General features: G+C 34.9%; 1 protein-coding gene across 1 annotated transcript in view; it reads left to right on the top strand.

Moving 5' to 3' along the window:
- The window catches only part of LOC125654855 (NACHT and WD repeat domain-containing protein 2-like), a 31,684-nt gene extending 8,995 nt beyond the window's left edge, over nucleotides 1-22,689 (top strand). The window contains exons 11-29 of the mRNA XM_048884960.2: nucleotides 192-407; nucleotides 529-859; nucleotides 1,493-1,651; nucleotides 1,903-2,049; nucleotides 5,648-5,864; nucleotides 6,188-6,344; nucleotides 8,863-9,031; nucleotides 10,632-10,979; nucleotides 12,659-12,694; nucleotides 14,152-14,394; nucleotides 14,518-14,785; nucleotides 15,359-15,491; nucleotides 15,750-15,924; nucleotides 16,569-16,687; nucleotides 18,102-18,354; nucleotides 18,924-19,082; nucleotides 19,653-19,819; nucleotides 21,440-21,584; nucleotides 22,482-22,689. Coding sequence (XP_048740917.2) covers nucleotides 192-407; nucleotides 529-859; nucleotides 1,493-1,651; nucleotides 1,903-2,049; nucleotides 5,648-5,864; nucleotides 6,188-6,344; nucleotides 8,863-9,031; nucleotides 10,632-10,979; nucleotides 12,659-12,694; nucleotides 14,152-14,394; nucleotides 14,518-14,785; nucleotides 15,359-15,491; nucleotides 15,750-15,924; nucleotides 16,569-16,687; nucleotides 18,102-18,354; nucleotides 18,924-19,082; nucleotides 19,653-19,819; nucleotides 21,440-21,584; nucleotides 22,482-22,630 — 3,591 coding nt within the window. The 3' untranslated portion in view covers nucleotides 22,631-22,689. The remainder of the gene's footprint in view (nucleotides 1-191; nucleotides 408-528; nucleotides 860-1,492; nucleotides 1,652-1,902; nucleotides 2,050-5,647; nucleotides 5,865-6,187; nucleotides 6,345-8,862; nucleotides 9,032-10,631; nucleotides 10,980-12,658; nucleotides 12,695-14,151; nucleotides 14,395-14,517; nucleotides 14,786-15,358; nucleotides 15,492-15,749; nucleotides 15,925-16,568; nucleotides 16,688-18,101; nucleotides 18,355-18,923; nucleotides 19,083-19,652; nucleotides 19,820-21,439; nucleotides 21,585-22,481) is intronic.
- Nucleotides 22,690-27,300: the final 4,611 nt, after the last annotated feature.

Below are 27,300 nucleotides of genomic sequence, written 5' to 3'. Positions count from 1 at the left end.
TGTGTGTTGCAAAGGCTTTGCAAAAGTCTTACGTTTTGTCAACTTTTTACCACTTATCGAAAATTTTAATATTGTTTCGAATTCAGAAGCTATGATATCTATGATACATTACGAGATATTTTACCTTTGCAGTGGTAACCAACATCTATTTTTCTCAAAACTAGTAATCAAATATTTTCATATTCTCACAGGGAGATATTAAACATATTTCATCGGAATTCCACGCTAGCCTCCAAGGAGTCAAACCCGGTAAGATGGTGGTCTTATTTATTGACGCATTAGACCAGTTTTCGGTGTCTAATGGTGCTAGAGAGTTGTTTTGGCTTCCAAGAACTCTACCAGATAATGTGAAACTTGTGGTCTCCACTTTAGAGGAATCAAAGTATGGATGCTTTCTCAAACTGAAGGTGAGCAAATAATTTGTGCTGGTATAGATGTTTGTAAGATATCATGTTCTGATGCAAGAAAACAAGTTATCTTGACCTGAAATTTTTCATAGAGAAGAATTTTTAATTTCCTTTTTTCTAGAATATCATAAAAGAAGATACAAACTTTTTACATGTGAAACCATTTACGGAAGGTGATGTGCAACAGATTCTGAATGGCTGGTTACAAACTGACAGAAGAACATTGACGCATGATCAACATCAGGTCTTGATTTCAGCGTTTAATGAATGTCCTCTTGCGTTGTTTCTGAAACTGTCGTACGACAAAGCGTCCACCTGGATGTCATACTACACAGGGGACCACATTCTGCTGCAGAAAACCGTGCGTGCAAGTATCAATGAATTATTTAGGAGATTGGAGGTACTGCATGGCCAGGTGCTGACGTCCAAAGCTTTTGGATACTTAACTTCCGGTAAAACTTTCCTATTATGTAATATGAACTATGAAAATCTTTAAAACGAGTAGTATTAGAAGGTAGAAAGAATTTCAATATACTAAGAAATATAAAGAAATTATTTCTTTATAATTTATCGCTTATTTCTTTGTCGCTTATTGAAAAATGAATACTCCACCGATCATTCTAACTGAAGCATTTAGATATGCGACAATGCAACATGGTTTCCAATAGCGCAAAAAATGTATGAATTGTTGATATTTTCGGGAATGCGTTAGAAATTTATCTTTTAATGGAATTGTGACAATTAAATTAGAGTTAGGAAAATGGGCATAAGATCGCCCTTGTTATCTTCAGTTACACTTGGATACAAATAACAACAGTTATACTTGGGTAATGTCGTCAATTAAATGGAAGTAACACTTAGCATCGCTGATTCGTGTATTCGCTGTCGACAGTTATGTTCATTGCCGATTGGTCTTTGTGATATTGCAATTAAGATATAAAGCGGTGTAAGACAAATTGATATACTAAACTGATTGTAAAGTGGAAATTGTTTTCGTATACTTAAGATAATTTGTGAGAAAGGGACTTAAAATGATAAGTTTGAAATATTTCAAATTCTTGACCGATACATTTGTTTCATTAAAGCTAGGACTGGACTCTCTGAAGCTGAACTAGAAGACATATTGTCATGTGATGATGACGTATTGAATGATGTTTATATGTATTGGACACCCCCTATCAGACGCTTGCCGCCTTTAATCCTAGTTAGACTGAAGGCATCATTAGAAGACAAACATTATATAGGTTAGCAAACTGACGAGGTTTTTTAAAAATAATTTTAGACTTTTTAGATCTATATCACAACTTTAAACATAGTTAATATTGCATGTTACTTTCATTCACAAAACTGATGAACTAAAAGCAAATCAGAAAGGTTTATGCACTAGCGTAACACTGTTTAATCAGAAAGACGTTGAAAATCAAAATACGCTAACGTGACTATTAAAACAAATGTGCTTATTACACTATAATCACTGTACCTGCACCTCTTCCAGTTGAGAGGAATGTCGATGGGGTAATGGTGATGTACTGGTATCACAGGCAGTTTTCAGAAGCGGCCTATGATCGCTATTGTCATCTTCAAGATAGACATACAACTCACACAGGGTTGGCGGATTTTTTCAGTGGAACCTGGGCTCAAGGTAAAGCTAAGCGGGAAAGATACGTGAGAGAGAGAGAGAGAGAGAGAGAGAGAGAGAGAGAGAGAGAGAGAGAGTAAATTTCAAGTGCCCTATTGATTATTTTGCCACGCCATGAAATGATTGAGGTATATGTATTGCCTTTCCGTCCGTTACTCTGTTACTCCGTCAGTCCGTTATAGTTAGTTTTCCGCATTGTTTATATCGTGCTTGTAGATAATGAACTATTATTCTGTTACTCCGTCAGTCCGTTATAGTTAGTTTTCCGCATTGTTTATATCGTGCTTGTAGATAATGAACTATTATTCTGTTATTCCGTCAGTCCGTTATAGTTAGTTTTCCGGATTGCTTATGTCGTGCTTGTAGATAATGAACTATTATTCTGTTATTCCGTCAGTCCGTTATAGTTAGTTTTCCGCTTTGTTTATATCGTGCTTGTAGATAATGAACTATTATTCTGTTATTCCGTCAGTCCGTTATAGTTAGTTTTCCGGATTGCTTATGTCGTGCTTGTAGATAATGAACTATTATTCTGTTATTCCGTCAGTCCGTTATAGTTAGTTTTCCGCATTGTTTATGTCGTGCTTGTAGATAATGAACTATTATTCTGTTATTCCGTCAGTCCGTTATAGTTAGTTTTCCGGATTGCTTATGTCGTGCGTGTAGAATTCTGTTATTCCGTCAGTCCGTTATAGTTAGTGTTCCGGATTGTTTATGTCGTGCGTGTAGAATTCTGTTATTCCGTCAGTCCGTTATAGTTAGTGTTCCGGGTTGTTTATGTCGTGCTTGTAGAATTCTGTTATTCCGTCAGTCCGTTATAGTTAGTGTTCCGGATTGTTTATATCGTGCGTGTAGAATTCTGTTATTCCGTCAGTCCGTTATAGTTAGTGTTCCGGATTGTTTATGTCGTGCTTGTAGAATTCTGTTATTCCGTCAGTCCGTTATAGATTGTTTATGTCGTGCTTGTAGATAATGAACTATTAGTCTGTTATTCCGTCAGTCCGTTATAGTTAGTGTTCCGGATTGCTTATGTCGTACTTGTAGATAATGAACTATTATTTGGTACATGTCTTCATGTTGATGACTTGAATCAGATTTGAGATTCAAATCGATTGACCTATTATTGTCTTAGACTTCCAAAATTTCTAATAATTAACTTTTTCTGGACTTCTTTGTTCATCTTCGCTAGCCAAGGGTTTACGATCTATTCCGCTTCTCTACAAACCCTTGGCAGATTTAGTGCGATTTTCGTAGCTTTGAGTGACGCCCTCTAGCGGATGGATAAAACAACAACCCTGTTTGGATTACATCATGTTTATCCAATGAAAATGCGTGTTTCAGCTACTGTTTAAAAGTTGTTTAGAAATGGCTGCGCTCGTTGTTTAGAAATTGCTGCGCTCAGAGAATAACGCAATGTGGTATGCAAATCATTTAAAATATTAATAATAGATTTAATTATCTCTTAAGAGCATACTTGTAAAAGAAATCAGTGAGATTATTACTTAGAAAATAAACATGTGGTGAACCCATGAAATATATGTAGTCGTTGAATCTACGTCTAAAAATAACACCACGCGTGTAAGGTGAATTCCAAATTGAGGAAAATAGCTTTGACGCAACTGTTTAAATCTGGGATAGATAGAACATGTATAAAACAATGAATTACAAGAGATGTTTCATATTAAACTTATGGTACTGTACTGTAGTAAATAAAATGCACTTCTTTACGCAGATACGAGTCTGAACTGCGCACGTGACATCGTTGGTTTGAATATGTATTTGATACACGGCCGAGTGACAGTTGTAGGTATTTAAATTCCTTTGTTTTGAACGTGATCTAACGTAACACATTCTCTGATTGAGCAATGGACTTTTACTGTGTCCAATCATATGCAGAAAGTTGAGGGTACCAAAATCGCACTAAATTTGCCAAGGGTTTGCAGAGAAGCGGATCGGATCGTAAACCCTTGGCTAGCGAAGGTGTTGCTTGCTGTAACTGTAGATAAAGAGCTAAATTTAGTATCTTAATATTGATAAGGTACAGATCAAGGTATAGTTTCATGTTAATTGACTAATTTTCAGCATAGACGTTGCCCTTAGACTTTAAAAAATTATGATTATTCCTTTTTTTCGGATATTTATTTCCTGTCGTTAATAAGCAGATTTTACATGTTTCTTTTTAATGACTTACAAATCAAATTCGAGTTTTATATAGACTGACCTATTTTCACCAAAGTTATTGCCCTTAGACATCGAACATTTTTAATTGTTAAGTCTCGATTTATTCTTATCACACCATATTGACATGGTATATATCATTTTAAATATGAAATGTTATTTTATTGTCATCTTAAATGGATGATTCTATATAAAATCTCTAATTCGTCAATATGTACCTTCAACTCCTTAAAAATAATACTAACAAGTAATTAAAAAAAAACACCAATTTGATTTTCTATTTTTGTTTCATTTGCACCCAATGTTACATTCTCACTTGAATATCAGCGGGGGCATTTATATTATACTAGTAACACAATATATATACTTCGTCAATATATAATGATATACATATTATTTCCCATGCAAGACAAATTTTTACGATGTAATTCAACCATGTAGTATTATATTTTTTTATGTTTTCTCCAAATAATTGCGAGGGGGATAATCTTGTTTTTAGTTGAAATACATAAAGTCACATGTAGTCTTTTTGACTGTTTAGTTACATGTAGTCTTTCATCTAATTTCAAATGAAGATTTCAATCTTTTTAACGTTTTCAAAGCTCATGAATTGAAGCACAAACCTGTAAATAAAATTTGAAATAAATGCCCTTCATTGTTTATGCTTGTGAGGCCCCGTGTCACAGCCGGTGTAGCAGAGGCGCTGAGCATATGCCTAAATTGCGCAGCCTTTCACCGGCAATAGTAACGCCCCTAAATGAGTGAAGGATTCTCGAGAGGGTCGTTAAACAATATACAATCAATCAATCCACCTTCGAAACAAGATTGCTGCATGTGGGATTTAACGAAATCTCGTGATAGACTACCATTGGGTCATACGCTGTCTGACGTGTTTCATACCGATTGTTAGGCCGTTCTTGGCATACTGATTGTGGCTACTTATAACTCCGTTTACCTGATCAAGATATAGTACTCACAGTGGGTGTGACTGGTCGACAGGGGATGCTTACTCCTCCTAGGCACCTGATCCCACCTCTGGTATATCCAGGGGGCCGTTTTTGCCCAACTCTCTAATTTGTATGGCTTATATGAGTTATGAGATCGATCACTTGTTCGTTATTTTCACATTTCTCTGTACACCTTGTCTCTTTAGTGGAATTTTCCAATCCCACACTCATACTATTAAGGCCGTTATCATTCCGGCGTCTATTCGTCTGTCACACTCTATAATTTGGTAACAGTAAATGATAGAACTTTGACATTGAGTGCATGAATATCTTTACATGAAGGTCAGTTAATTATACTATCATCAATTATGCCATTACAGACAACATGCACGCTAGTTGTAACCATGGGTTAATTTCTTTTAATACATACAGAATTCCCGTTTTGTCAAGTCAAAAATGTAAGAAATCATTTTCAGGTAATAGAAAGCCATACATAGACCAACACGGTAATGAACACGCTGCGGACAGACAGGTAGCTGAACAGCCATTCCTAACTGGTGACCGCTACAATACACGCAAGCTCAATAACCTTGCATTTCACAGAGTCATGTCGGGAGATTTACCCAAAACCAAGAAAGAGTGCTTATGTAACTTTCAATTCCTGATACACCGACTGAAAGGAACTTCCGTTCGGTAGAATACAATTTCTTAACATTATTACTTCAGTGTTATAAACATTATCAGCTTGTCAAATAATTACCTTTAAATTATTTTACAGAAGTTTAGTATTAATTTTAGTATCAATATTATAAATTATGTGCAATAATAGTTATAGCAGAAAGGAAAATTATATTTGTAAGAAATATCTTCCTCTAAGCAAGGATCATACTGGGTTTTTTTTATTTCTGAGATCATGATGTTTTATTATTGGAATAAGTACCGTTTTACAAAGGTGATCTTATACACTTTAAATTTACTATCAACCATTGATTATCTCTAAAGATCTTCCATTGCAGGCAACTTTTAGATGACTTTGAAATTGCGCATGAATTTTTCCCAAACGATAAAGCGATCAGCCAAATTGGACACTCGCTGAGACTCTCAGAAAGCGCACTACTTTACGACGCGAGTTTGCTGGTATCTCAGATGCTGGGACGTCTACCATGCAATGAGGTAAATCATCAGAGAATACTTGAAGCATCTAATTAGTAATTATGTGTTTATCATCGATGACACTGATGTAAGTCACTAGTATCTATGATACTATGAACATGTGACATATTTTGGCAAAATACCTGGTATTTCATCGTGTTTGGTCTCGCTGTTGGTGCCGCTGTTATTGCAACTTGATGATGCATTACATGGCAAATACAAAAAACAGTTTGATAGAAATAGAACTCAAAATATTAACACATGGAGTGGAATTCAATCGAATATTAGTTGTATTTTAAAGATGCTATCATTTTCGTTTGGATCGTTTTCTCATGAGTTATTAGCTACAATGCATGGTTATTCTTAAAGCGGTATATATACACACATGGCCATGGACAGTGGTTTTGTTGACAAAAAGGTAAATGTTTCGGTTATGCAGATAGTGCGATCATCTATAAATAGCGCTTTGACCGGTATTTAAGTATTTCAGATATATTCATAAGGTGGAATTCTTCAAAATCACGTTTAACACATTTAGTATCTCTGTCAATGGAATAAGTGAATTTGAGTTGACGTATCTATACTGGATTCCAAATCTTTACAAACCCCTTACAAAAAATGCATTGCAGGATCCACTAAATGTTCTATCAAGCATCTATCTTTACTTTTAATTAAACTATTAATTGCTGTGAAGGAAACTTCAGACGTAATGTGACACAACATATGATGTAACTCAAGTGTGGATTTTCAAATATTCTAAAGAACTTTTAGTGAAACTATTCCGAAATCAACAGTGTAAGAACGTACTTTTAACACTTTGCACCACCATTCCTCGTGATAAAATGAAGGATATTCTTTTTAACATCATAGACAGCTGCTTCCTCAATGAAATGAAACTCAGAAATATTCATATCTTGTTAAAAACCATTCTGATTATACGCACAAGTACTCTGAAATTGATATTAAAAGGATACTGGAGTTCCTTATTGACACTGTATATGTGAGCATTCGGATACTGGAGTTCCTTATTGACACTGTATATGTGAACATTCGGATACTGGAGTTCCTTATTGACACTGTATATGTGAACATTTGGATACTGGAGTTCCTTATTGACACTGTATATGTGAACATTCGGATACTGGAGTTCCTTATTGACACTGTATATGTGAGCATTCGGATATTGGGTCTGGATTTCTCGAAAGAAAAAACTAAAATCAAAACTTGAACTTAGAATCAGATTTTACTCACACTTTGACTGCTGCAATAATAAATTCAAACTTAAATCTGAGGTTTTTTTTCGAGAAATCAAAGCCAGGTCTTCCAAACGTCTACTGTAATTCCCATGAGTACACATTATGTTCCTTTGTTAGTTAACCTGTTTTCGTCTTCTTACGAGGCAGGCTTTATTAAAAAGCTTCTACATGAGAAGAAGAAATATCTTCCTTCAACTTGAGATTTAGATATATTATTTACTTTCATTCTCATATTGATTCAATATATCCAAGTGAACTCGAAATAAAAGAAATCATATAGTCATCTACTTCATGTTTGGATGTTTTACTGAACATAGGTGTTAAGGGCAAACTTTCAAACCAACTTTATGACAACCAGGATGACTTAATCTTCTCCATCGTCACCTTCCCATATTTATATACCAACATTCTACCATCACCTGCATATGTTGTTTATGTCTCTCAATTGAATCTATACACAAGAAATGTTCTGCGTATGATCAAATTTTAAACGAGGCAGACTACTGACAATAAAGATAAAGCCATCATTTCGCAAATCCTATGGTCGTTATATTGATTTTATTTGCAAATACAACCTGCCATTAGGTTGCATGCTGTCTGATGTGATTATTATATTAATATACCGATTTTGACTAAATATTAATCCGCCTTCTGCATCAAGATAGAGAGCTCGTGGCAGTTTGACCAATCAACAATGTACTACACTTAGGTACCTGGTCCCACCTGTTGTTTCTGGGGATCAGTGTTTATCTTACTCTCAAATTTGTGTTCTTTATAGCATTGATGAGATTGATCACTGTTCATTATCCTCAATATTTTTATTTACTACGTGGCTTGCGGTTTTATTTTGGTTTTTTTTTTTTTTTTTTTTTTTCGTGACAATATCGTCAACCATAGAACCCTAGATGACAGCTTTGGCAAATAGAAGCCGCAAATACGCAAGCGTCAATACGGGAGACAAGACTAATTGCTGTCATTGATTGACAGACGACTTTGACGGACGTGATTATTCCGTGTATTACTCTCTAACCTACATCAATGTACGCAAGAGTGTGTCCTGTATGATTACAAAGGTCATCTACAGGCACAAATTTCTTAGAGACTTCTTTCCCGTAATGTGATGCATACAAAACAATGCAGCAATTGGCTTTACATTATATTCTTTTGATTTCAATTTATTTTATTTTACTAGCCCAGAATACTCAAAGTGATTTCAACAAGGTGCGTTTAAATCATAATGTTTACTAGTAAAATATATCTTTATGGCTTTTCATTTGACTTAGGATACAAAAGACTTTCTACAACAGTGCAGAGAATCTGGTATAATGTATCTTAACAGCAACAGGTGCGTGTTGACACAGACTGGAGGTCAGTTAGAGTACGCTCTTCACGGTGATGATGAGGATGTCATGTTTCTTGATATGACACAAGATGGGACGAAGATAGTCACAGGTAAATAGAATATAACACACGCTTAGGTCGTACCTTGGTCAAGAAAGTTCACATGTGCACGTAGAATTACAGTAAAACAAACTGATATCAAGAATTAATACAGAGAGTTATCAGACATACAAATAACCAGTAAACCAATGTAAAACATGAATCCTATTCTAGGGAGGTCATTTGTGATATACACTTAAAGAAGGTTGTAATGAACTCTCTCTAAAAGGTTTATTTGTATAATGAAATGTCCAGAGAACGAAGTTTAAATGAAAGGTGAAGATAACGAACAGTGATCAATCTCATAAATCCCATAAGTAATACAAAATAGATAGTCGGGCAAACACGGACCCCTGGACACACCAGAGGTGGGGTCATGTGCCTAGGAGGAGTAAGCATCCCCTGTTGACCGGTCACACCCGCCGTGTGCCCTATATCTTGATCAGGTAATATTTCCTAATATTGAGAAACAGAAAGAAAAAACATTATAGATCATCGGAATAATGTATCCTTGAATTCAATATTATGCATAAAGTCGCCATTGTATTTACATCGGAGGCTACGGACTCCTTTTTCCGTAAGAAAATTCCTAAAATACTTCTTCCTAAACCAGTAAAGTGTGCAACGTTTCTATAAACCCAAAAACTATTTACTAGTCATCAAAGCAGTGAAATATATTTACTACAGGTATTTCGCATTAGAAGAAGTAAATAGAATAACTAATTATTCGATATCAATTTCAGTCTCAGCACCATCATTTTTTTTTTCATTTTAACAAGAATGAATTTATTATACCTGCATTTTATTATACATTATATTAATATTTAATAAATCTTTAGGGATTTTCAATGTTACATTATATTCTGATTGTACATTGACTTTGACTACGGATAACTCCGTTTACCTGATCAAGATATAGGGCTCACGGCGGGTGTGACCGGTGGACAGGGGATGCTTACTCCTCCTAGGCACCTGATCCTATATCTAGTGTGTCCAGGGGTCCATGTGTTCCCAATTATCTATTTTGTATTGTACATGTATATGTGATTCATGAGATTGATCACTGTTCGTTATCATCGCCATTCATGTATAAGTTTAAAGGTTCCTTTACTTAATTCTTTAGAGACGGCTTTCCGTGAGAATACGGGTTAGAATAGGTCCTCAGTACCCCTTGTTTGTCGTAGAAGGCGACTAAATGGGGCGGTCCTTTGGATGAGACCGCAAAAACCGAGGTCCCGTGTCACAGCAGGTATGGCACAATAAAGATCCATCCCTGTTCAAATGCCATAAGCGCCGAGCTTAGGCCAAAATTTTGCAGCCCTTCACCTGCAGTGGTGACCTTTCCATATGAGTGAAATATTCTCGAGAGGGACGTTAAACAATATTCAATCAATCAATCAATCTAGAGACGTAAAATCAATCTATATTAAAATTAAGATTGTTGAATATGTGAAATTCATATTTAACCAATTGCAAAGTTAAACTTTAATTTTTATTTTTAATACATTCGTGAATAATTTGCAACTTTTTTATACTCTTGTCTAGATAGTCAGTCAATTTATACTTTGTATTACCGAATGTATCGTATTGTATCGTGTTTTTGTACGTGTAGGTGCCACAAGTAACATCGTCAAGCTTTGGGATGTTAAAAAAGGAAAACTTATTCGAAGCATTGAGGATCTGGATAAATCAGTCACCAATGTTAACTTTGTGAACAAAGACAACAACATTCTGGTCAGAACAACAAACAAACTGCTATGTCTTACCACTCTCGGGGATATTCTATTCAACGTTTCATATGAAAATTTTTCACTATACGTAATTGGGGGGAAAGGGAAATCAACTCTCTGCATATACAAAGAGCGCCACCTTCAGTTCTTCGATCTTTGCCAAGGAGATCAGACTCATTCAACAACGATTCAAGATGGGATGCTTACTGATCCACGAGGATACGTAAATGGTACACGTTTCTTTATTAACTTCCTAGTGTTCCTCATATGATCTGCGTTATATCTACAGTAAATTTTGTAAATACTTTTTAGGAGTTGAACTTCATTAAACTTTCTGAGTCAACAAGCAGAGCGCGCATGGATATATTGCAAGAGACTTTGTGTGAGCCGCATCACGCCTTCACTTTTCTTTGATACATAACAAACAGAATATAAAACGTGAACCAAGACAGGTAATCCGATATTCAAAACTCAATTCCAATACAGGAAAATTTGCTTCCTTAAATGTAAACAGCATCAAATGGAAAGGTATATTTATATATAAGGTAAACAAAAAACCTAATAAATTTATGTCAGCGCGAAAACGCGCAACACCCGGCAGGTACTCCCTAAAACACACACACACACACACACACACACACACACACACACACACACACATAAATATATATATATATATATATATATATATATATATATATATATTAAGTCAAAAAATAAAATCCAATGCTCAAACTTTTATCTATAGCGCTTTCGCCTTGCGGGTTTTTAAACAATGTGCTATAGATATATAGATAAAAGTTCGAGCATTGGAATTTATTTTTTGACTTTATTTTATCCCGATACCAATAAAAGAGAATATATATATATATATATATATATATATATATTCAATGTTTGTATTCACCTGAGGATGGCTGTTAAATTCCAGAAAGCGCTAGTGATTTGAATATTTTTTGGAACTGCATATTTTCCAGCTTTTTTATTTAATTATTTTGAATGTGTGACATCAATACGTCAGTATAGTCAATGTATTTTTCAAAGTAGTGATAGTCTATTCATGAACTGATTTTAAAATATTGTAGTTACGATACATGTGATCTATAAAAACATTGATATTGTCATACGCTATAACTTTCATGGGTTAGAACTTGAACCTACACCGACCTCTCGGGTACTATACGGAGGTACACGAAACCTACACCGACCTCTCGGGTACTATACGGAGGTACACGAAACCTACACGGATCAATACCGAGTAACTGTTCGTTATCTCCACCTTTCATGGAGAATAATGAGATGTCAAAAATATTTGTAAGTACATGAGAGAACAATTCAGTAAAACGGTAATTAAAAGATATGCAAAATGTAGCACTTTAAACAACAATTTAACAAAAACAAAAAACTTTTATTACACATCTGATATAGGACAGCGACTTTTTTTGTACAATGTATTCTTAGAAGATAGGACATGGTTTTTTTTAAAATGGAAATATGGAATGCACCGGTGCCAATCCCCGATAAATATTCACTGGTCTCTTAGTAGTAAGTAACATCTTTACGAAAAATTACGAGTATATCCCCTATCGTGATGTTTTCATACGTGACACGCTGCATTATCTACATCTTGATGATGTATATATTAGAAAGTCTTATGCAGTGTCAATCGACAAAAGAAAACAACAACAAAAAAGTGTAAAGATTTGATACAATTAAAAATTGTAAAAAGAAAAGAACGTGTTTTACAAAACTGTTTAAGTTCAACTCCCCGAGTGTTTTGTTTTGTTTTTTTGTTTTTTCCCCAGTGTTTTGATTTTTTAACTCTTTTACTTCGAAAACTTTAATTTCTGGTTTGTATTGAAATTTTAAACTGTCATGTGAAATTTACAACATATTTGTTTTCCTACAGATTACAAGGTCTGTTACTTGATGAACCTCAACTACGGTAAGTTTGTGTCAATTTTATTTTCAATCCCTGCTGTTGTTCATGATTGTCGAACAATGAATGTCAACTTCAAAATGGGCTTCCCGTGGGGATCCGCGTTAGAATAGGTCATCAGTATCCCTTGGTTGTCGTAAGAGGCGAGTAAATGGGGCGATCCTTCGGATGAAACCGCAAACACCGAGGTCTAGTGTCACAGCAGGTGTAGCACGATAAAGATCCCTCCCTGTTCAAAGACCATAAGAGCTGAGCATAGGCCTAAATTTTGCAGCCCTTCACCGGTAATGGTGACGTCTCCATATGAGTGAAAGATTCCTGAGATGAACTTTAACCAATATACAATCAAATCCAAATGAGCTTTAAAGTTGTTTACCATACCAGAGAGAATTGATATGAATGGGAACAAAAAGATATGTACGATAAGATCATCAAATAAGAAAGTAATAGAAACTTCTTTATTTTGTAAAAAAAAAAAAAAAAAAAATACAGTTTTAATAGAAAGAGAATATTCGGAAAAGAAATTAGAGCCCGTGATAGATTTCGATCTCACAATCTACAGATCAGCTGTCACACTTTAACTCACTGAGCTAACCAGCTATACAGTCTCAGATCAGCTGTTACACTTTAACTCACTGAGCTAACCAGTTAGGCAATCTCGGATCAGCTATCACACATTAACAGCTAGACAGTCTCAGATCAGCTGTCACACGTTAACAGCTAGACAGTCTCAGAACAGCTGTCATACGTAATACCACTGAGTTAACCAGCTAGACAGTCTCAGATCAGCTGTCATACGTTAACTCACTGAGCTAACCAACTAGGCAGTCTCAGAAATATGTTACTAATATTCATTTTTGACAGTTATGCTACGATTATGATGTGACATTTAACTGGTCTCTTTGTTTCTTGTACTAGGACAAATAGCGCCAAGCTATTTCTTTCGTGTGTATATGTCAATTCTACGTTTGATAGTTTGGTTTTTCTTTCAGGGAAGTTTTTTTTTTATTTGATTACGTCCCTTCAAAAATGTTTCATTACTACATGTAGCTATATGCTAAGTGCCAGAAATTAATGTTATGCATGACGTTCAAGATTGTAGCAGTGATGTTTATCGTTCCTACACCAGCCCTCGCCATGGTTTTTCAGGTCTTATCCTAAAACAAACTCGTCCTCCTTTCGTAACAACATCAAACATTCTCACTTTGGGCTTTGTTGATCAGCCCATTGTCCTAATTCCCTTCCAGAAACATATTGATTACCGAGCCAAAACCAACGAACAGTCATGTTTAGTGTATATACATTTGTGGATTTAGTGCTAGCTTTTTGTACAACTTTTACTTATGTATGTATAACTGTTTCGGTTTTCGTGAAGAAAGAAGGAGGACCAGGTCAAAATTTCTCATTTCATTGCCTTCACTCTCAATAAACAGATTTTAAAGCAATATGCTTTTTCTCTACAGGTACTGACGCATTAATGGCTTTAGTAGATTACAATACCAAGCGTTTTATGCTAGTTGACCTCAACTCCAAAACAACAACTCAGTTCTGTCGCGTATTTGATGGTGATGAGGAAGGAGATGGTATGGACATAGACGCCATTGCAATCACCAAGGACAACACACACGTGATTGTCTCCTCCGCGCTAATCAATGACCTCATTCTCTTTGATACCAAAACGTTAGAGAAAGTTCGGGTTATTCAAGGTATATATATACATGTATATATATATATATGTGTGTGTGTGTGTGTGTGTGTGTGTGTGTGTGTGTGTGTGTGTGTGTGTGTGTGTCAAGAAACATTAAAATGTTATTTGCCTTTTTTCCCAGGACAGCGAGGAGATTATTCTGAAAAGTTCCAATTATCGCTTGACGGCGAATATCTTTATTTTCCTTCAAAAGAGAATGTCGTTCTTTACAACCTCAATACGTGGGAGAGAAGCGCAATCTTACGGCACTCGCATGATGTTTATTGTGTTTCTTCCATGGACATGAAAACGTTTGCCACGATATGTGGTGACAGTGGTCTTTGGATCTGGAATGCTACTAACACAATGGTTAAGGGTCCAGTAGATGGTTTCATCGGGACAACTGTCAGGTATTCAAAAAAAATTATTATGTGTTTCACGAATCATGTGCTTCGCTTCTTCCCTTCCAGAGAATTTTATATTTCATGCATGTGTGACATTTGCATTACAAAGGTTTTGATTTTCCATTTCTTCAGAGCATCTGATTCACTGCAGTAAACGTGGAAATTTTAACAAAGGGGTATTTATGCGATAAAAGATTATTATCGAAATTGACTCCGTACAAAAAAGTAAATTGAAATGCACTAACAACTAACAAAATGACCACTCTCATTAATATCCACGTCTCTTTAGCATATATATATATATATATATATATATATATATATAGAAGTGGTGTAAATCAAATGCGGATTCTAAAATACATGTATTCCAAAAAGAAATCGCAAAACTTTTCTCACATCAACAACATCAGAACGTATTACTTTTCAACACTTTACACGACCATTCCTCACGATAAATTAAAGACTAGCCCTTTTGACATTATATACAGTTGCTTCTTTAACAAAAATGGAAAAAGGAAATATTCCTATCTAGTGGTCAGCCATCGAAAAATTTATATTGAATATATTGTTCTTTCACAGCTACATGACCAAGCTACCAAACAGTTACTATGTAGTGACACTTGTTAGTCATGGAAAGGATTTTTACATCCAAGTTCATGATGTTATAAAGAAAATCAAAGTTCGGCAAGCCAAAATTTACAACGATCACGAGGTAAGTAGAGTATTGAAGGGGGAAATCGTACGTGTCTGCATTGTAATAACTGTGGTGAACTATTCCACATTCAAGACCGTTCAGAGATTACATGTTGTAATTCGTTTGCGGATGTATATATTTAAATGTTTCGTGTTTACATGAGTATCGCATGAAATAATCAAAATATTGTATGTTGTAATTTCTAGTGAATTTCGGCAAATATACGGGATTCATATCTTTCTTTCGATTTACATATTTTGTTGCATTGCAATTCAGAATGGATCTGGGCTTCGACCTCGGATTATTGGTCTTGTTACGGAAAGTACCATATTAATGCCTACAAATTCAAGAAAATTGAAAAATGTGAGTCTGGAGACAATGAAACCCATGATCATATACCAGGGTCGTACCCCGAAATACCCGAAAGTGGCCATACTTGCTAACAATCAAGGTACCAGATTTAAGTAACAGACATTCACTTGTATTTGAGTTAAATGTAGAATCTAGATGGAAGATAGGAAAGAATCTTTGTGGATAGAAGGATGGAGGAAATATGGAATTGTGGATAAAGCAGAAACAATTTTGCCCAGGGTTGAAAAATCTTTTAAAAGTCATAAAACGAATTTAATTACTCGGATAAATACATGTATATATATTCGCCCTCCGTGGATAATGCCAAGAAAGATGGGATATATTATAGAGATTATATTATATATAATATAATAATAATAATATATAATATAATAATAATAATATATATATTATAAATGATCTTATTTCTTCAATTTGCTGTGGTTTCATCAATATTCGTGGAGTATGCATTTTGTGGAAACCTTGTCATTATTCTTTTTTTATAATCAAAAATTTCATTTCTTTGATCAAATAAAAACGTGATTTGACATAACTGCAAAAAAATGTGGAAAATTGGAATTTCAGCAGCTAAAGAATGTAATCATCAAAGGCATGATTATAATAGGTATGAAAGACAAATATTAAGGATAAATTAAGAATCCTTAAAAACATGATAAAACTACCTCCTGAAGGAAAGAGCATCTTCCTATTTCGTTAGCTCCCAATGGTTATTTATCTCTACAGAAATAGCCACGACAACAAGGGGAGGTTCTCACATCAAAATCCAGTGTTCTGTGACTGGGCGTACCAAATGTGTGATCAGGACACCAGATAGCATCTCAGGCAAAGTAGAGACACTAAATGTACGTTGTATTTTTAATAAAACCACTCCTGTGGGATCAACGGAGCTTTTCTGATATTAGTTATTTGTCGTCTGCTGTCCTAGTTGTCGTTGATTTTGTTTTATACCTCTTATCCGTATCTACTGGTTTAGTATTGTAAAACTTATACGGTACCAATTTTAATGCACCCGATGCGCATTTCAACAAATAATGTCTCTTCAGTAATGCTCAAGCCGAAATTTTGGAAATCCGAAATAACAATAAACTTGTAAGAGCTAAAAGGAAAAACAAAGTGCCAAAGACTGGAGCCAAATTCGTCTAAGGACCAGAGCTACATGTATGCATGAGGGAGATAATCCTTAATTTTGAAATGAATTTTTAAATCTTATCACAGCAATTAAATATACATCCGTATTTTTAAGCTAGTAACGAAGTACTTGGTTACTCAAATTTAATATAAAATAATTCTTCAGATTTAAGACTTTTTCAAAGGACGATATACAGAAATAGTGAAATGAGTTACTTTGACATTTCACTGGGACCACTGATCAGGCAGGAACACATCATATGCACCTCAGATACAAGTTTTGTTAAATTCATTGCCCCTAAAGACAGGTTGAGGAAACTGTAAGGGGTCCACATCGCTACGTAGGAATATATCAAGATAAATAATTTTAAAATATATAGAGTTACAATGTGTCAATACATCACACACGCGTCATAGGGTACATGCAATAAAGATTAAAGTTTGGTCACATGATAGCCTCAAGGTCAGAATGAGCCAGTGAGAGAGGTGTACACAATTTGCGGATAGTAAAACATTAGGGAAGATATTGTTAGGAAAAACCGTCTTACAATTTTAAAATATAATGCAGTGAGTGAGTCTCAGCATCATGGAGTAAGTCTTTTATGAGTTTAAACTTCTGTACACGGAATTAAGGACACTTGGTACCAACAGAAATGGATGTGTATCAATAGGTACTTCTTTGGCTTACTAATAAGTGCAAATATATGATTCCTTTTAAAAAAACATTAGGGATTTGTAAATGTTCTTTGATATTCAAAAGTTACAATATATTAAACCTCCCTATATAAATACTATATAAATATTCCCCACTCTTTTGGAATAGAAACTACGAGATTGATCAAAGCTCGTTATCTTCACGTTTTACTTAATTGAGAAACCATGGAAATAAATTATATTCCATACGTTGAATCGTATTCAGTATACTTATGAAAACATAAATTTTCATTTTCAACAAGTTTGTTTGTTGCAAATGTTGTTAGGTGGGCGGTAGTAGGGAATGCGTTGTTTTATTAAGCTATATCTGCAGTATTTTTGGCATTCTTTTATTTCGTTAATGTTGGTGTTATTTTGTTTATTTTATGATATATCATGATCCCCTTTTTTTTCTTTTTTTTGTATGTAATTTAGAGTGGGACCCATGGAAGTCTATTAGTAGTCGGTCACGAAAATTCACAGCATACACATGCCATAGACGTCATCAATCGCCAAACACGTTATGTCATCAGCATTTCATCAGAACTTGGCTTTCCACAAATCTCCTTCGAACTTGAAATCTCACCCGATGACACGTTTGTACTGTTCACAGACCGGAAACGCCCGAGAGGATACCGCCCGGGAAATACGACAAAATTCATTTCTGTAGTCTACGATGTGGATTCCAGTAAGTCTTTATACCGCTTCTACTAAGAGAAATTAAATACAATGCAAAATGATACTGATATCAGTTTCATTCAAGGTAAAACTAATACATTTTTCGTTCTTTGACCACGAAATCAAAGGATAATTTTCCACAAAACTGGAAGCATATTTCGACCAGTCCATGAAATTCGATACCAAGGAAAATTGATAAAACAATTTAATGATTAATTTTACAGAATTTTATTTCTTTAATGCCACGATGTATGTGCATTTGTTCATATACGAAGATTGTAGTGAATGATTAATAATAAATAGTATCATGTTACATTACAAAAACTTTAGAATCCATTATTGTTTGGTCTGAGCCTAGGCTACGTTATTGCGTTTATGGAAATATATATCATATTCCTTAAAACTGTCTATGAATGTTTTTATATCAGCTTTCAAATCGCCACAAAAAATATGATATATTTCGAATAGAACGAAAGAAGGATACTATGTATGAGCATCTCAATGGGTAAAACTGGACTTTTTAGACACATGATATGTATTTGTGTTTGCATGCTAATTTTTTTTTAATTGTTCTTCAAGGGACAGCAATTGATCTTTTTGACCGCTACCAGGATGTTGAGGACTTCGTTTTAAAAGGAAAGAGTGACTGTTCAATTTTCGAAGCCAAAATTCTTAACGATCGTCAAATCGTAACGTCACACGATGACGGTAGTCTGCGGGTGTGGGATAGCAAAACAGGTATCTAAACTGAACAACTGATACAATATTTACAATAAAACAATTCATTTAAAAGAACATTTTTTAGATATTTGTCACTTGCATAAATGGAAAGACAACATTACCGCGAATGAAAAAAAAATTTTGCTGTGTTCTTCTGTACATAAAAAATCTTTAGTGTTCACCCCAACCCTTGTCAGGACCTCACTTTTGTAGTATAAACGTTCTGGCATCGACAGTAAAATGAAGTTCCTCCAACTTTGTCATCTGCAATTAGAGTAGGGCATGTTTTATAAAACAGCATCTTCGCTTTTTTGCGAATCCATCAATTGTGTTTATATGCATGGTATCTGCGGTAACTCTAAAAATTATATCAATGTAGCATTATTTCCAATAGTACTATGTAATCTACCGCGCGGTAGTTTGCCATTCAATCGCGTTGTTAAATGAATTCTAAACCCTACTGTACAAATTTTCTTTTTTATGTTTGCCTTTTGCTATTTTCCTCTTCGACTTTTTATCGTACGAAGGATATAGTCAATCATTCTTTGTTTTTGGTCATTTCTCCTGTATTTTATGTGTGTTATTTAGGAGAATTGGTGAAGAGATTATTAGGACACTACACCTCTACCGAATTATTTTCTGCTCCCGGAAATCCTTACTTTTTATCAAACGCTGTTATGGACAGAGAGGAAACCTTCCGAATATGGAGTACAGATACGTTTCAATGTGTGACATCATTCAGACACGATACTTACGTTAGTATAACTTCCAATACAATTTAGCATACATAAAAAACTGTTTTCAGAAATCATTGCTTATAGTAATTTTATGTAATGGCTGATGATTGATGATTTTGTCATCATTTCATCGTTCTTTAGGTAACCTGACTTTACTCGGGTGACCTATTGCAATTGGTCTACGTCCGTCATGCGTTAACAAATAAACATTTTTAACTTCTTGGTAACTGCCATTTTAATTCCTTTCAAATTTGGTATGAAGCATCTTTGGAAAAAAGCTGACATACATTGTACATTTCAGGTCTCCTGTGGCCTTGGGGCGGGGCAAAGACTCCCAAAAATTTACTAATTTTCAAAAATCTTCTCTACAACTGCAAATGTGTAAGAAAAACTAAATGTATAGTGATATAGAGCAGGGATACCTCTACCGAACTTGTGACTTTCATGGTCCCCGGGGTAGGGGTTCTGACCCCAGGGTGGGGTCAAACGTGGTATATAGTGTTTGTGTAAAACACTTAAATAACATCCTCGTTAGTGCTGTTGATACTAAATTAAAACTAAATAGATAATGATCACAGGGGTAGGAGTTTTGGTATCAGGGTGGGGCCAAAATAGTCAGTTATTAAATGTGTAAATAATAGAACATTTTTAACTTCTTTTTGATAACTGCCATTCCAATTCCTTTCAAATTCGGTATAAAATATATTTGGGACAAGGGGGAAATAAATCGTATATTCTAGTACTCCCGCACCCCTTGGGCATTAGGGGCGGGGCAAAAATTGACCAATTTTTAAAAAAGAAAAACTAAATGCATAGTGATATAGAGCAGGAAGGCCTCTACCAAAATTGTAACTTTGGCGGGACGAAACTTGGTATATATAGTGTATACATATATGTGCAAAATATGTAAATGATATCTGCTTTAATGCTATTGATATTAAAATGAAACTAAATGGATATTTAGAAGGAGTAGGTAGTCCTAGGAAACCTAATCTTATATAGACCAGAATGGTTGTGGACATTGAGCGTGGTTTATGAATATGCCTGGAGAAGTAAACTATCGCCTATGTGGAGTGGCAAATAGTTTACTTGGCCTCAAACGCAATGAAAATGCTTTTTTATAATACGTTTCAACCCATCCAGTGTCTCGTCTGAAACCCTGAGCACTCGAAATCACGGTGCAAGGTGAATAACATGGGACTAACGGACGATCATTAAAACTGCTACACAGTCGTTGAAAGCCAACATATCCGGGGGAGCAAAAAAACATATCAACCCGATGTCTTCATTTCTGTCAAATTTGTCATTTTAATTTCGCTCTTTTAAACAATTTCCTACAAGGTTTTTGTGTTTTCATCGTTACAATCTGTTAGAAATGAAACAAATGTTATCGTTGTTTGATCTTCACGATAAATGTGTAATTAAAAAGTATATATCATGATAGAGGATTTTTCTGAAAATATCAAAAGTTTTATTCTTCTGACTATTTCTGTTCTGTATATATGTATATAAAATTTCATGAATGTAATATTTTATATTAGGTGCATAGTCAAGCTCAAAAACTAGTAAAAATCATGTGAAAGACGAAAGAACAACAAATATTAATATTGACAACGAATCATAATTACTTTTCTCTAGCAACCAAAGGTATTATGTTTGGATGGTAACAGGGGTTTTGTTACGTGTGAGTCTAAACCTGGCAGAGTCATTCACTGGACCCTGAAAGGAAACCCTAGCCACTGCACCCGCGAGGAGATCCATCAGACCTTGTTCACAGGACAAGGTATATATAGTATCATGCCTTCTCGCATTTACGAGGTGTTGGTATTTCTTTCAATTTCCTTCACATGTTGCTTATCAACAATTCGATTCATGTTGGATTGTGTTTTAGTATTTGATATAAACTACATCACATCAGACCTCGGTATGGATTTGGCACTCAGCCTACAAACCTGGCCGATACCAGGACCGAGATCAAAACTTTCATGTGATAACCTATACATACCATCCATTCAGAGTTTAATTGATTTATAAAGGACTACATATGTTAAGGGCTGTATTTCTCCAAAGCATTCGATGGTAGAACCGGACATAAACATCGCGCGAAGTCTTGTATTATCTACGATTATTCTTTCTAGTACATGTGATAGAAGAAATTTGTTTGTCCAAAGGTGCGAGATGTTCTCTGAAATAAAAATGAGCATTTTAATAAAATGTTGGTAAGAAACAAGATGTTGAGTTCATTCTGGTCCTCTTTCTCCAAATGACGGTAAATACGTAGTATAGACAAACTACATTAAACTAAATTTTACGTATCTTATATGAAATTGAAGATTCTGGCTTGCCATATAGTTTTACTTTTTTAGCCCGGAAAGGCTATTATCATATACAGTTCTTTATGTGACAATACACGACATTTTGTAAAAAAAAAAACTGTGATATTCATTTTACGCCTTCCTCATCGGTGGTGGTCAGGGAGCTCGCTTCGAAATCGAAATTCCCGGGCTCGATCCTGGCGCTTCGTCAAACCTATAGTAGTGACTGTTCCTTCGTTTCAAATATTTACTTTAAAAGGTGTTTCTGTTACATTTTGTTGGTTTATGTCTTGTACTTGCATTTAACCATGACTGTAGCTCACAAGGATGCAGAGATGAGAATTATGATATTTTGTATTATACAGTTTTGAATCTGGCAACACATTTAATCGAGGAAACTGACTTTGAAGATGACAAGGATGATCAAGATGACGACGAAGAAATTGTGTCGGATGAAGATGATACTGATATGGATTTAGTTGACGAACCTGAAACCATAAAAACTGGCGTCTGACATCCTGAATTTCGAGAGAACCACTTGTATATATAGAAATAAATCCGTCCTCCAGTTAACATGATTATACTTCCTGAATTCCGAGAGAACCACTTGCATATGTAGAAATATATCCGTCCTCCAGTTAACATGATTATACTTCTATTGTAAACGATGATTACCTACGAAAAAGTCTTGGAAAACAACCATATATAACTACCGTATCGAATTACATATATCACATGAGAATAAGTACCTGACATCAGTAGAGACTTCCTATTTCGAAATCTTGTGTAAAAGATTAAATCAACTACAATATGTACGGTGAACCGTAAAGAAGTTTGTCCGACTACCGGCTCACTTTGTGGTGTAGGGGTTTCAACAATCTTGTTTAAGATTAGCATTTCGCAAATTTTATGGTCGTTATAACAATCTCGTTTGTCAATACAATCTATCATTGGGTCAAATGCTGTATTATGTGTTTCATACCGATTGTTAGACCGTTTCTGGCTCTCTGATTTTGACTATGGATAACTCCGTTCACTTGATCAAGAAATAGGGCTCATGGCGGGTGTGACCGGTCGACAGGGGATGCTTACTCCTCCTAGGCACTTGATCCAACTCTGGTACATGTTTACATGTATGCAGGGTTCCGTATTTGCCCAACTATCTATTTTGTATTGCTTATAGGAGTTATGAGATTGATCACTATTCGTTATCTTCAACTTTCACATCTATAATGAATGAACCTTAAAACTAGCAAATCTTCAGAGAGGGCGAGATATAGTTGATAGACTTTTTTATCCTGAAAACAGTATATACCGCATGCTTGTTCTTTTAATGAGATCTATTGATATTTTCTTGATGTAGTATTTTCTAAAATGTTGCTGTCGGGACACTTTGTGTGGTCTTCCTGTCAAAATTAGACTTTGCGATACATTATTTCTTTGCGACGATGAACCAGTAGTCGTTTATTCTCTTTATCATGGTCAATTGTTTAATTCGCCTACAAACAAGACACCATAGTGCAGGGTCTTCCACATTTGCTTTGTACTGAGATATTTTATTGAACATAGATGTTGACAACAAACTAACAACTTAATTTATGACAAACGGAATGATTTAAGCTTCTTTGTCATCAACTGCCCATATTTATGTAGCAATATTCCATTATCACCTTCAAATAGTGTTTTCTCTCAACTTATTCGATATGCAAGAGCTTGTTCTGCGTATGATCAGTTCTTACATCTAGGCAGGCTACTGACAAACAAGTTTATGTTACAGGGATTTCAACAGTCTCGTTTAAAGTCAATATTTCGTAAATTTTTTGGTCGTTATGGTGATATTTATGCAAATACAACCTGTCGTTAGGTCGAGTGGTATCTGGCGTGTTTCATACTAATTGTTAAGCAGTTCTTTAAATACTGAATTTGATTACAAATTACTCTGTTTAGTTGATCAAGATATAGGGCTCTCGGCGGATGTGACCAGCCATTAGAGGATACTTCCTCCTAGGCACCTGATCCCACCTCTGGTATGTGCAGGGGTTCATGTTTGCCCTACTGTTAATTTTGTGTTCTTTATGGGATGGATCACTGTTCGTTATCTTTATCTTAATACACCACTCTGAATTGGATATGATTTACAGATCTAATGCTCAATACAAACAACGATAACCTTCAGGGTTCAGTTACATAAAGTTTTTTTTTTATCAATTTAACTATCACATATCTATGACGTTGAGTAGAATATACTTACTGATATGAAGGCCGTCCCACCTGGTGAACTAAGAACAGCGTCCGCTCAGGTGAAACGTTTTCATTTCATGTGCCATATCTACATTGAAGGCAGTCATTACTGTTTACATGTCAGACGAAAGATGTTGCATTATGGGACACTAAGCAATGGTTAAATGTACATGTACATAACCGTTGGTTAGTTAACCCTAGGGCTAAATACACATTGAGCAACATGGTTAGTTATAGAGTGGATAGTAAATTTCACCAGTGGCTAAACTAACCACTTTAGCAAAGGTTTTGAGCTACCCACTGACTAGTACCCTAAATCGATCAGAGGCAGTCCGGAAATACAAGATTGCAGTTCGGCAATGTTGAGAAAGGTATTGCAAGTTCTAGATCCGTCGCGAAATTCTGTAAAGATGTCTTTGGAATCTGAAAATGACAAACATCTTCCAAGTACTTCAAGATAATGTAAACGTTATGCAAACAAGGAACTAGTCTGCAATGTGTAAACCTTTTAAGGATTTTAAAAAAAAAAATTAACCGGAAACAACCGCGGATCCAGAGAGGGGGTCAAGGGGGTCCGAACCGTCCCTTTTTACAGACAAAATACAATATGAGATCATCAATTTGTTTCTGTGTAGAAAGCCTACCTGATGAAAAATATTAAATTCTATTTGTATACCTGGAGTAATTGAAAATTAACTTTATAACATGCCTTTACTCAGTTTTGTTGTGTTTTCCACTATTTATTCCATCCATGAGAAGGCCAATGGTGACCCTCGGGGCGGATCAGAAACCCTTGACTCGGGAAGATGGACAGTGGCATGGTTATGTTGAATCAGTGTTCGACCGATGGTTTGTTTGACAAATCAAGGCTGGCCGAATGTAGTCGAATATTTACATTCACTGAATATTTTCCTGTCTTCTGAAATTGGCATTCCTTTCATCACTGACAATGAAGACATGTTTGTTGCAAACTCACCTGTCCGTGTAATCATTACCAAATATGGAGAGTCGTCAAGGTCAAAGGGTGTATTGGCTGTTCCGTTTAAAGTAACGAATGGGTCAACGATATGATGTGTTAGTAGTTACCTCATGTACCATTCCATGGTTTGAACGAAAATAAACTGAACTGAACTGGAGTTGGGGCCGGGGCAAAATACGACAGGACACACATCTTTATTGGCTCATATATACTGATAGGACTCCAACTTTGTAATTTTCAACACTGATAGAACAGCAATATTTTTATTGAAAATGTATCAATGAAAAAAATATAAAAAAGAATTTCAAACTACTAATTCAAATCCTAGAACTTCTCTATTTTTAATACAAACAACAATACTGAAGTATGTGCTTTATTTCATGTCCAAGTTGAACATACAGACAATTTGCAATAAATACTGGACCTTTGAATCTTTTGTGTAATTATAACATGTAATTAAAATCACAAAATAACCATTTAGCTGTGAATAAGATTGCAATGCAAAAGATTACATGTACGTTTTGCATGGAGTATGGATTTCAGTCATAGAAAATAGAAATGTCATATCATGAGGGTCATAACTAGAAGGATACAGACCAGAATTTAACGAAAATCTAAACATATCCTTAATAATTTGATAGAAAATACTGAGATGTGAAAAATTCTTGTATGTACACGAGATAACAATTCACTAAAACAGTGATTTAGAAATATGCAAAATGTAGTACTTTAAACAAAAATTTAACAAAACAAAAAATTATGTTGAAAATCATGAGATTTGTAACCTCGCTAGACAAATATTACTGAACAAACATGACATGGTGAACAAAAGTTTTACAAGAGCTGATATAACAATGGAGAGACACATTTGTGTGTGATAATTATGAAGAACTCCAGAGATTTTTAAAATTATGAATTTTTCGAAATTATTTTTGAAATTTCTGGAGTCCATCATAATTAGCATTTTTACAACATCATATAAACAAAACTGCAACTCTTAATATATTCTATACAACCTTAACTATACACAGAACTGTAACATGAAAGAAAACGAACAGCGATCAATCCCATAACTCCTATATGCAATACAAAGTAGAGAGTTGGGCAAACACGGACTCCTGGATAAACCAGAGATGGAATTAAGTGTCTAGGAGGATTAAGCAACCCCTGTCGACCGGTCACACCCGCCGTGAGCCCTATATCTTGGTCAGGTAAATTTAATGTATTCTATACAACCTTAACTATAAACAGAACTGCAACATTTAACATATTTTATACAACCTTAACTATAAACAGATCTGCAACATTAAAAATATTCTATACAACCTTAACTGTAATTTAAAAATTCATGAACAAAAATCATATCAGACCGTATACGTATTGCATATACGTACTAAACCACGACTGTTATATGTGATCTGTAACAATGATAATGTTGTAAAATTGTTGTTTAATTATATATTTCGTTCATGTTTGTATATATATATATATATATATATATATATATATATATATATATATGAATAAACAACAATTTCACTTCTTTTCATTCATATATTTATTTATTAAATAAGACACACACATTGTTATTGTACATCTGATATGGCACAGCAACTTTTGTATTTGTATTCTTTATAGAAGATAGGGCATACGATTTTTGAAGAATGGTAATATGGAAAGAACCGGTCCCAACCCCTTGATAAATATTGACCCGTCCCTTAATTTTCGTACATTCCTGGCGTTCATAATCCCCTCCCCCAATAATGACAACGAATCATACTCCATTGTTTACATGACATTCATTTGATATCGCACGAATTACATCAATGTGACCCTATTGTCTTTGTTAACTCGTTCACACGAAGTACATTAAATTCATTGATTGATTAAATACACGTTTCAGGCAGTACCTCCATTGAAGTTATTCATGTTTAATGTGTTTGCCTTGCTAATGGATTTAGTCA

Source organism: Ostrea edulis, chromosome 7 (genome assembly GCF_947568905.1).
Source record: "Ostrea edulis chromosome 7, xbOstEdul1.1, whole genome shotgun sequence".
NCBI lineage: Eukaryota > Metazoa > Mollusca > Bivalvia > Ostreida > Ostreidae > Ostrea > Ostrea edulis.
This window is presented reverse-complemented; position numbering and strand designations above follow the sequence as displayed.